At 47.2% G+C, this 11,979-nt stretch overlaps 1 protein-coding gene across 1 annotated transcript in view; it reads right to left on the reverse strand.

Annotated features, from left to right (window-relative positions):
* HEPH (hephaestin) overlaps window positions 1-10,074 on the reverse strand; it is a 22,520-nt gene extending 12,446 nt beyond the window's left edge. Inside the window, exons 1-8 of the mRNA XM_009880672.1 lie at window positions 9,911-10,074; window positions 7,394-7,638; window positions 6,456-6,668; window positions 5,734-5,913; window positions 5,056-5,310; window positions 4,308-4,476; window positions 2,970-3,109; window positions 423-554 (exon numbers count right to left, since the gene is read on the reverse strand). Of these exons, the coding sequence (XP_009878974.1) occupies window positions 423-554; window positions 2,970-3,109; window positions 4,308-4,476; window positions 5,056-5,310; window positions 5,734-5,913; window positions 6,456-6,668; window positions 7,394-7,638; window positions 9,911-10,074 (1,498 nt within the window). The remainder of the gene's footprint in view (window positions 1-422; window positions 555-2,969; window positions 3,110-4,307; window positions 4,477-5,055; window positions 5,311-5,733; window positions 5,914-6,455; window positions 6,669-7,393; window positions 7,639-9,910) is intronic.
* Window positions 10,075-11,979: the final 1,905 nt, after the last annotated feature.

Here is an 11,979-nt window from a genome sequence, read left to right on the forward strand (position 1 = left end):
TCCTGCTGGTGTCATGGCAGAGATGGTCATGGTGATGGAAAATACTGAAGCGGATCCCTGGGGGATCTCCCTGGGGAGATGAACCTTGGAAGCGTGTGGTTATCTAAACTGGAGTGCACTGGACATGCTCCTCTGCTCACAGCATCTCAAACAGCCAGGAATGGTCTAAGCTTTGGTTTACAATTTTCATCTGAAAAATAGCATGCCTGGAACTGTACTCCCTCTGGTACCCTCCCTCGGCACCAGTTCAGTGGAAAGTCTCCTTCAGTGAGGCCTCAGGCAGGCTCAGAGGACCAGGCTGGCTTCTGCCCAGCAGGACACCCAGTCTTCCCTGGCTGTAGAACCTCAGCACGGAGGTGTGGGCTGTGGAGCTCCACCACCAGCATTAGCACTGAATTACTCGAGAAAAGGGAGGCACAAACCATCATGGTACCGCATTCCTTCCCATGCTTTCCCATAGGACACTCCATGAGGTTGGATGCTGAAAGGCCAGGAGGCTTTGTTAACAAATGTCACCAGGATGGTGTCTCCAACTTCAGCTTTGATCACTGGACCTACAGAAATAGCAGAGAGAATGTCAGTAACGGAGCAACTCCCCAAGTGGCCAAGCAAACTAAAAAAGCTAGGGCCACCTTCCGCCCAGGTTGAGGGGAACAGAAGCAGAAGGGTGGAGAACCCAACACGTCAGCACCACCTAAGGCCATTCAGCCCTGACAGCAGGAGCAGGGGGCTGATGAGAACCATCTGAAAGCATTTCAGGCCTGCAGAAAAACTCAGAGAAGAGGTTTCAGGCCTTCACAGATAGAGTAACAAAGTGACCAAATGTGCTGAAATCCCCTCGGGAAAGGCTCATGTCTTGTCCACCTACATAGGGCCCCCTCAGCCTTTCCAGACGGGTGTCTCGGGCCTGACATCTGGCATGTAAAGAGAGGTATGAGATGCTCCAAGTCCACCACTGTGTCTGTGAGCCATGGCCCCAACCAGCTAGAAAGAAACCATGAGCCTTTAATATGCCTATTGATTCCCACCAGCCTGTAGGCCCCCAGGTCCACAGACCACTCCTGACCACCATGGGAGGGCATGAGGAAAACCAGGCTGCTGCCCAGCAGAGACCCATGTCTTGATGTCTATGCGCCTCCACATGGTTGGGTCCCACAGCAGAGAACGTCTGAAAGCCATGGGTAACCACAGCCTCCCCAGGTGCTGTGCACCCCAACAGCTGCTGCTTCAGGTCTCAATATCTTTGGGTGGCACCCCAATTCCTCAGAGGAACCCCAAGCCATGCCCTCTGTAAACACACCACTCGCCTTCCTGATGCGTGAGAGGGCTCTTCTCAGGGCTGAAGCTGTGTCCCTCTCCCCTCCATCAATTAAGACTTAGGGTTGGACTGCTCCTTGCAGTTCAGAGGGACCACATTAGCATGCTGATCTACCACAGGGCAACTCCACTGCAACTCTTCCACTGATGAGGCTCTCTTCCTCATCCCTCCCATCCTGGATGGCCCAGATTCCATCCCCACTGTTCATTAAACATCTTGGGCAACTGATACAGGCCATAAAACCAACAGGCAAGAGACTCAGAACAAAAAGCAAGCAACCTGCTGTGTGGTTAGTGACCTGGATTGGAGACCCACAGTGCCTGGTAAGCACACAGGACTTTGGGCAGCACTACAGCCAACCACAGTGAGGGAAAGCACACAGAGGGCAGCAGGAGCAATCTGCAGGGTGAGGAACTGCCAGCTGCCCTCAGCCGGTGTGCTTAACAGCCCCATGAAGAAAAACAGCAGCACCAACAACCAACCACCCAGCCTTCCCCACAGCACAGCTTCGTGTACTTTAGGGCAAGAACCGGCAGCACAAGCCACCGGCACACACCCATGCAGCGTGGGTTGTCCACACTGCACCACATCACATTCAGCAGCTCCCTGTTCCAGAGCCTGGTCCCTCACAGCCCCACATCTCTTCTAGATGTCCCAACCACATTATTGAGTCTGCTTTAATCAGCCGGTTCAAACGAGCTCATGTAACTCACCCTGCAGGTGTCACTTGTTTATCTGACCAGGAATTTTCATCAATTAATCCTTCAGTGGTTTTAGTTTACCAGTAGAAAATACCTGCAATTTCTTTCTACAAAGTCATATGTATCAGAGTTTTCCCCTCAGTCACTTGTCCTTCTATAGGAACATGACTGTTGCTGATCATGCTAACCCTTTTTTTGCCCCTGGTTTCCAAGGTCCAGCAAGACACTGTCAGCTCCTGACAGTTACACCGCATCTCTCCTTCTATGCGTAACTGAGTAAATTTAACTTTTATTCAGCTGCTTTTTTTCCTTCTCTGCACTATTGTCTCAGCTCCCAGATCTGTATTTTACTCCACGTGCTTTTTCCTTCTGTGGCCTCTGCTGGGATTGGTGTTGTTACTTTCAGGTGTCATTAGATTGTTAGTCACTGTTGATGCAGGAAATTGGACCACACCTGTATGCTTCTACTGTGTACATCTCAGCCTTCACGCGTGATTCATTTGCCCCTGCAGACTCCCTGTCTTCTCTCATGTTTCTTCACCACCCTCACTGTTACCTGGCTGTAACAGAGAAAGTGCCCACTTGGGAGAGGAGGCCTTCTGTGAGAAAGGGGGGTTTGCAGCATGCCTTGAATACGTTCAGTCAAAAGCACATAACCAGCAGCTATTACTGTGACCAGTTGTAACTAGAAGTTACAAACACCATACTGTGTCCCTCAGCCCTTACTACCAACTTCTGGAGACTGCCCTGGCAGATAAAGTGATTCTGTCTATTCTACCATTCCACGGTCCGTCCCTCTCGCTCTTAGATGTAACTGCTGTGAAACACCTCCTCTCTGCCACCCCCCACACCACAAAACAAGAGGACAGCCACAGCTGACTGGTACTCCTGACATCAGCATCGTTCTCGCTGGCACTGAAAGAGGATTTGTGTTGCTGGATGATTCCTACCGAGTATCCCGAGGTGTTTCTCCTCTTCTGATCGCTGCTTTTCCTCACGGAAGCTCTCATCGGTATATTCCACATACTTTGCCTTCCAATAGACTCCTCCAATTCGGTAGGGGTTACGCTTGAAAAACTGCTCAGCAGGGCTAAATGCAAAAAGCAAATGTCAGGTCATTTCTATGAAAATCAGTCCTGTTCTTCTCCTGCTCCCTCCCCACGTCCTTCTGGCAACACCAGCAGCATCTCTAAACCAAGCAGCTTTTCAGACAAAGACAGCATCTCCGGTTTGGAACAAGCACAGCGCGTGTCTGTGAAGCTTTTTGTCCTACAGACTCATCTAGGTTCAGGGGCACCTCTGGCACTCGGCGCCCTCCCAGCTGAAACAGCCGGGTTGCATGGCACAGGTCTGACCAGCATCTCTATGCAAGATGTGCGAGAGGGCCATGAACAAAACTGCAGTGCAGTAAATGGAAAGGCAGGGCTAAAACACTGAGTTCTTCAGAGGCCAGGGGACAACTGCAATCATCACTGGGGAAAAAAAAAACAACTAAAAAACAACCCACCACCATGCAATAGCTGTAAAGAGATTTATTTCCTCTGCCACCACCCTCTCCAAACACACAGACAGACGAACATGCCTTGTTACAAGGCCAGCTCACAGGTCTAAGGAGCTTTCAGTTCTAAGGTCTGTAAGAGAGTTGCTGTGTGGCTTTGGGTAAATCATTAACAGCTCCACATTTCTACTTCTCCATCTGAAAGGGATACATCCTCTCCAACAGTTTCCCAGGGAAGGGAAATGGTGAGGGAGGAACATCTTTGTTTCAGTTAACTAAAGTCTGAATGGGGAACCCACTCACCAACTGTATCACAACCATCCGACATGTGGGATGGAAGGCTGTCATCGAGGTCACTGCATTTGATTTCCTAGAAATCGCTTACTGCAGCAAGGCTACACGGAAGCACAGCTGCAGGCAAGCTCTGCCACCCTGTGTCTGCTGAAAGATGTGCTTTCTTAATAGTTCATCAAATATACAGAACTGTTCCTAGGTCAGGCACAGCAAGCAGAAATGAAGCCCAGAGACAAACATGGCAGCTCACACCCTACATCAGCTGGGACTCCTGGAGCCTGTGGGTAAGGCTCTGAACCCGGTACTGCTCTCCGTAGTCTAGCTACAGCAGCCTACGCTTCCAGACAGGGTGATCTGCCTTCCCAGGCAATGTACTCCACGTGAGTTGCAGTCATGTATTTAGATAAGGAAGAAATTCCACATTTTCCTTAGCAGCCTCCCCAACACAGACCAGAGACCCCCAAACACCGCCCTGGCCCATCAGCCTCTCACTTACCTGCCTGCCTCAGTCAGCCGTTTCCCACTGCTTTGGTCGAGCCCTGAAGGTCCGTAGTCCCACTGCACTTCCTTTGCAGCTATGTAGTATTTCCGAACTCTCCCTTTCAGGGTGGATGCCAGAGCTTGCCGAGAACAGGGCCGGACTTCATAGAGTGCCCCCATCCCAGCTGTCCAAGACATGGTGGAGGACACACATGCTTAACCTCTCTCAGCCAGTCTGACCAGGCAGTGAACACAGTGCCACCTTCCTACCATGAACAGTCCATTCCTCCTCTGTTGTCCCAAAAGGCACATGGCTGGGAGAAGGTGATTAGGTGGTTCCCACAGCAAGCAGTCTTTTGTGTTGGTGAGCAGAGCTTCTGACCTTAGATATTGGATGCTATGGAAGTATGGACAGAGAGCAAATAGAGCCTTCTGCTATCTTCAGATGTACCATGCGAGTGCCTCTTATAGGGACTAGAGCTCTTAAGGCACTGCCTCATCTCAGCTTTCAGCTGTACCAAACTGTCTTCACCACTGATCAACGTGAATATCAAATAGTAAGTCTGACTTGCGCATTAATAAGCAACCCACCCCAATTTATACAAGACAAGGAATCACTCCATTCATCTAGGGACATTTTTAGTGGGAATGCTGCCTAAGGCACTGTTTGCTACTGCACTGTACGTCATGGGACCACACTGGGAGAAAAAAAAAAAAAAAAAAGAGGCCACAGAGCGCAGGATGTATTCCAAACTCTGCCTTACCTTGTATGTGATCATTGATCTGACAGCTCAGTAGCCATCTCCCAGGGTTACTGGGGATCATGTCTGCTGTAACAAAAGTGGCTGGAAAGAGGCTGGCCACATCTGTCCTATGGCCTCGAATATTGAGCGTTTCTCCATGGAAGTAGGCTGTATGAACATCAATTTCATTGCCCATCCCGAAGAGGTGCCATGAAACGTAATCCCCAGCACACATCGTCACCTCAGGGAGGTTCCCAAACACATAACCATTAATAGCTGCAAAACGAAGCAAGCCAAAAATCAGAGATTAGAAAAAGAGCCTTTAGAGCTTCTGCCAGCAGGTCACAGCACAGACACGTTTGGAGGATGGACCTAACCAGAAGTCATCCACCTCTTCTTGTTCTGGAAAGCCCAGTTCCACAAGTCATTCCTAACATGACGCGTATTCAAAATCTCCAAACAACGAACAAAGGGCTCGCTGAAGCCAGAGATTAAATCACAACAACACTTCTTTTTTCTTGCTGCAGTGTCCCTGTGATATTGTTTGCTTAGCACATGATCTCAGAGTTTGCTGTCTCCCTTCTCCCCTCTACCCACACCCTGGCATACAACAGCAGAAACTGCATTTCAAGATACCAGAGCACTGACAACCCTGGAGTGTCTGGGCAAAGTCCATGGCTTCACAAAGGTGGCACTGACCATGCATTTTGTTGCTCTCTTGGAATTCCTCATCTTCTTTGTCTACAGAGCTTGGGTCTGTGCAGAATAACGCTATGTTCTCATCCAGGTACCAGCTGAGGTTCTCATCCACCACACTGAACATCAGAAAGAAATCAAGGTCCACATCCTGGCGCCTTTGAGAATTGCCAGTCAGTATTCCTAGGGTGAGAGAAGAGATGAATGAATACCCACCCATGCAGAAAAGCAGACATCAGTCAAGGGATTAAAACACCAACAGAAGAGTAACTCTTATTGCACAAATTAGAGACAGATGCTTTCCCCACCATCCCAGCACAGCTCATAGCAGAGTTCTAGCAAGCTCACTCTTCTAATATATCCCTGCTAATACATTTCTCACTCCCAAGCAGCTCTGCCACTACATGGCTGAACTGCAACACCTTAGGTGTTCTTATTCCTAAAGCTGAAATTAAACAGTCTTTTTTTTTTTAATACACAAATCAGGTCTTGGACAAGGTTCCTGCTTTTAACCTGGATTCAAATGGCTCGCTCAGATCAAGAGGCCTACAAGCTCACCCGCCCAGCCACTAAGGGATAAAGACAATGTCATGACCAGAACCCAGCTAGAACATGGGTACTGTCTTCTCCAGTCATGCTGCATTTTCACATGAAGCTTCAAGTCACCACAAAACCTTCACAGTATGAAACTACAGCCCTCAGCTGCTTTCTCTTGGAGTTTTTACCTTTTTTGCATGTAAGTAATGGCCCAATTAATCCAGATGCAATGTCCTTTGGTGCATCAATATGAGAGTGGTAGATCCAGGTCAAGCAGTTTGGGTCATCAGCCGTTGGGCTGTGATCTTCAGGGACAGTCCAAGTATAGGTGTAATTCCCTCCTGGGAAAACAGCATCATCCTTCTTCTGATCCTGGGGGGACATATCGGGATACAGGGATCCTAGAACAATTGAGCAATCACAACATCTATTCAAGAACAGCAGAGATGTCCACACATCTAACCTTATACTGAGCCGCTCTCATTCAGTACAGCTGCACATATACAATTGGGTAGCAGATTTCAAAGCAAGAGTCACCATCCCAAGGCTGAAATAGTGTTTAATCATCATTCTCTCAAAGAGAAACTGAGGCACAGAGCCATTGTAAGGCAACTTGCCCAGTAAATGGGTCAGCACAGAGTCAGAAAGATGATTCCCACTCTGCCTATTGCTATTTTGCTCTCAACTCCGCAACGTGCCACAGTCAGCCTCTCTACAATCTCTAGGGGTGCTTCAAATAGCTGTTCTTTGGTCTCATACTTCACCATTCTTGTGAACTCCCTGAAGCTCATCACACTCATGACTCTTATACTATGGCACTTCAAAAAATGAATATAGCTTCTTCCCTTCTGCACCACTCTCCCACTAGTCAGCTTTGGAGATCCTTCTAAAAATCAAGAAGTCTGGGCTGTGTACCATAATGCCCAGGTCAGGAAACTACCCCCAGACCCATGAACCTGCTAACCCAGCATCAGGTGACTTCACTAATCACCTAAGTGCAGTTGCTTTCCAGCAATATAGCTTTGGGCTAACCAAGTCTGTGGCTTTAGAGACATCTCTCCTCAGTGCATACTCTTAAGTTCCCAGTGAGAAAAAACTGTTTCCTTTATGGCCGTGGCTCATTTACCTTCAGAGTCCTTTTCGTAGAAAACACCATGAGGATGGACTGTATACGGTCGACTAGCAAAATTTTTTAGGTGTACTTTAATGGTATCCCCCACTTCTGCTCGGATGATGGGCCCAAGGAACCCCAGCCAGCCAGGCTTGGGAATCTCAGTGGTGTACGTGGAGTCTGTGTACTGCTTATAGACAGATTTCTTGTACGTGCTTCCCACCCTGTCTTTGCCAGGCTGGAGGAATGCTGAGGCCTTGCTGTTAAATTCAGAAAAGGGAAAGGCACCATGAGTCATGCATTATACAAAACAGCTGGTCGGCAACACAGTAGAGTGACAACAACATGCAGCTTTCCCAGGTAAGCCCAAAAGCTTTGGCACTACAGAGGACCACCCGTGCTCCACCCTAGCATGCTCTAAGCATCCGTGAACTTCCTCCTCCCACACCTGACTGCTGCGACATGGGTAGCACAGCCCGCTTGAGAAACAGGCAGCACTGGCCATTAGACTTGTCCGCTTTCTGAGCACGTGAAACACAACAGGGGACATCAGCACAGGAACAGCTTGGTGAGGCTGGAACAAGTACAGGCAGATGCCTGCCGCCATGCGTGGCCACAGCCCCGTCCCCAGTTCTTCACGAACAGACACAAAGTGCGCCCCTGAACTGTGCAGTGCAAACGAGGAACGGAAGGATGGGGCTTCTCTGACAATCACATGTGGGTGACACAGGGAAGACCAAAGCCCTCCTCATACCTGCTTCAGCCTTCATTGGGCTTTTAGAAATTCACTTCAATGCCTTCGTGGCATTTGCAGCTAAAGCACAAGGGGGGGGGAGGAATTATCTCCCGAGGTTTCTGGCCAAAATTCACAGTCTAAAAGCTGATTTTCTACTTAACAGATTCTGAATTACTTGTAGAATGGCAGACAAGTCAGGCAGGTACATACTCAGCACATAACCAGCTTCCAGAGTTAAAACCTCGCACAGGTACTAAAGTTCAACTCGGGAGTATATTTGTTCTTTATGGCTAATTCTTAGTAGATAAGAGATGAATCATGGTTCAGGTATTAGTGGGACCAGCCTAAATGAGATCTGACATTACTCCTCCCGCTTCCCCCTTAGTATCAATCACCCTGCAGTAATACAAGTAGCTCTGAAATACAGGCAAGCTCTAACACATAGCTCCAGAAGATGAACAGTTGAGACCAAAACATTAGGCATTGCCCTTGTCATTCAAATTTGTGAAGGACTGGGCTCCAGCTACACAATCTAGAGCTCATCCCTTTGAGAAGTCATCCCTGCAGCCACGATTAGCAAAGAGTTTACAGATAATTCATACTTCATTTTGCAGATTTGCCTCTTTTCCCCTCCATGTAGTCCATTTCTTCCCAACAAAAAAAAAATTCTTCAAGTATTACTACCTATATAATTCATATCAGTATCACATCCTGCTAGCAATTTGGTTTCTGCAATCATTGTGGAAATAAGTGCCATCAGCTAATTATTTGCAGTGACAGACCAGTTTTTAAATTGTTTTTAAGTTTAATGGCTTTGAATTTGCTTTCTCTTATAATACACAAAGAGAAGGAAATGAAACAAACTACTGCATTCATTATCACTGCAGGAGGCAAAGAGATCTTTATTAATCCTGAATTTTGGGGGGTTTCCTTTTATGTGAACTAATCTTAGTCTATTAAGCATCTCCAGCAAACAAAGACTTTTCCACACTGAACTGACAGACCTTGATGCTTTCCTGTACACCCCTCCTGTTCCTGCTGTGTTGTTTCTGGAAGACATGTATAAACCCAAGTGTTATTTATTATGGAGGGGTAAATGATGGACAGCAGGTCAAGAAATACAGGTTATTTGCCACGTAAAATGGGGGGTGTGGGGGTGGAAAAAAGCCACAAATGTCTTTAAAAAGCTGTGGAAAGCTACACCAAAAAAAACACCCACCAAAAAAACACCAAAGAAAAAGGTTTGGCGTTTTGAAAACTAAAACCAAAACTTGTTTTTGTAGTGACTAAAAGTAATTATTGCTGTTTCCAGATCTACTGTTGCAACAAAAATATTTTTCAAACAACCCTTAAAGTTTTGTGCAGAAAGCTTCATTAAGTCTAAGGCTTGAAATTCCATTTAAAGGAAGACGAGTAGGCTCTCTGAAGTCATTTACAAGGAGGTGAAAAGTCATCATGCCTCAGGATACACAAGCTGATCACCAGCTGGAACTAAGGAAAATGAAACCCCAGGGCAGAGTGTTGCACAATCTGTTCTGGTATAGTGTTTGTACTCCCCTCTAGTGTACAGGCACTGGTCACTGGATGCTCCATTAAAGTGACCATTCATTTTCCTACTGATACAGTTTCTATGTTCCTACGATAAAATAAGTTAACCATTAAGCTCATAAAGATCAGACATCTATCACATTGTATCTCTTGCTTGCTCAGATGCCCCAGAATATTTGCATGAAACTACTCATAAAATTACTATTTTAAGCCAGTACCAGACTAAATTCTTATAGAACTAAACATACGGGTTATGTGCGATGCTTTGGTTAGCAAGTACGTTCTTCCCTGTTGGAGCATAGTTCCAGTCCACCTCACGGATCCCCAGGTAATAGACTCGGGTGATTCCTCCAGCAAATGTGGGTGATAGCATGTGGATGTAAAGCAGCAGCAACCAGAACAATCCCATCATAGCCTGAAGTGAAGGCTCTTTTGGACGTTACACCTATTTGGGAGAAAAGGAAAACAAATGTAATGTAGCAGAAATAGAATATGACCACATGGTTTGAAGGTACTGGACATTCCGAGAGGGTATGAAGAAATCAGGTAGAAGTCCTATTGGGATCATTATTCAAACACTCATGGGTCCTGAGACAAGGAAATCACTCCCATAACAAAACTAACGCACAAGGTAGATGGAGATTATGCCTTGCTAATCAGTCCCCAATACCAAATGTACTTCTCTCATGACAGTTCTTTTAACCTTTTTGATTAACCTTTTTTTCCCCCCTTTCTGTAGTATTCTTCCAAATACTTTGTTCCATAGGGTTGAAAAAAATACTATAATTCAGTAAAGTTTCATACAGTAGGACACGAGGTGAACAGCTTCACAGCAAGCACTATGTTAGCAGAAAAGGCACCTGCGAAACCATATGCTGTATAACTGCCTTAGGGGTCCTGAGCAGAAAGTGTCATTTAAAGTGACTGGTTTTCCACTACCCCTGATGTCCCAAATCATGTTACAGGACCATATACAAAGATCAGGGAAATAAGCTGTACCTGTGTTGCTTCACATACACCGCCCCCCATACAGATAGCATAAGGCACTGGTGGCAGCAATGGGGAAAGACAAAGCCAGCGCGAGAGCGCTCAGCCTGAAACCTCTCATCCTGTCAGCACACACCCTGCTGGGAAGGGCGAGGGGATGGATGCTTTTGACTCAGCCGAAGAAGTGGCCCTCTTGTCAACGCGGGTCAAAGTACACAGGAGCAGCTTTCCAGGGAAAGCGTGCCCGGTGCGCAGGGTGGCTGTCCCCAAGGGCTGGGAGCAGCTGAGCCCGGGCAGTCAGTGTGGGCTGATCTTTATGTCCTCTCACATTAATGGTTTTTGCAAGCAATATCAAATCCTAGGAAAGGGCAAAGCTTAGACTTTATACCAAGGATGAACAGCGACTCAAAGTTGGTTGTGAAAACTGCCTACTGAGACAAATCCCCACCGCTTCAGCCCACTATTTCTACCTGGCAGAGTCTCCGCTTACCACATCAAAGCCCCCCAGTGCAGCATCAAGATACTTATCAGATAAATGAGGCTCGACCAGAAGTCACAGAAATCTAAATGCCTTGTCAATGTGCTCCGGTGTTGAAAAAAGTCAAGGACAAAGTCTTTGGGACAGCCTTACTGAGGCTTTACAAAAGTCCTGTCTGGACCTCAGGCTGGAGTTTGAACGTGACATTGCACATACCTCTGTGGCAATTTTCAGAAACAGCAAAACAACAGCACTCAGTGAGCATTCGTCAGGCGAGACCAATTCAGTGTTCACATTCCCTTCACAGTAACTAATCACCATTTAGTTACTCTACCAGTGCAAGGTGAAGAAAACTACCAACCTTAAATTCTTTTCAAAAAAGTTGATTTTTTTCTTTGAAATATGTGCCTTGATTAAAGAAAAAAAAAAAAACCAAACCACCTTGTAGTACATTCATCACTAACCCTTGCTACTTTATAGCAGAATCTTTACTCCCAGGACTTCCCCTTGCTAATTCATTAATAGCACAGGAACTGTGAATGAACAGAAAACGAGATTTCAGCCCGTTTGGTAGTTAACCCACCCGCGTTTTACCACGGCAGAGAGGCCGAACGCGCGGCTCTTTCCCGACACCCGACTGCGGAGAAACCACTGCCCGGGAAAGAGGGAAACAAATAAAAAAGCGCTAAAGGAGCGACGAAAACCATTTCATCCCTTACGTGCGGAGCGGGGCTGGCCGCGGGCTCTGCTGGAAGGGCGAGACGGGCAGCGGGGACACCTCCGGCGGCGGGAGCCTGCAGAGTGACGAGGGGACAAAGTTCTGGGCTGTAAAGAGGAGCGCTGCCCTCGCCT

Source organism: Charadrius vociferus, unplaced genomic scaffold (genome assembly GCF_000708025.1).
Source record: "Charadrius vociferus isolate BGI_N301 unplaced genomic scaffold, ASM70802v2 scaffold473, whole genome shotgun sequence".
Classification (NCBI taxonomy): domain Eukaryota; kingdom Metazoa; phylum Chordata; class Aves; order Charadriiformes; family Charadriidae; genus Charadrius; species Charadrius vociferus.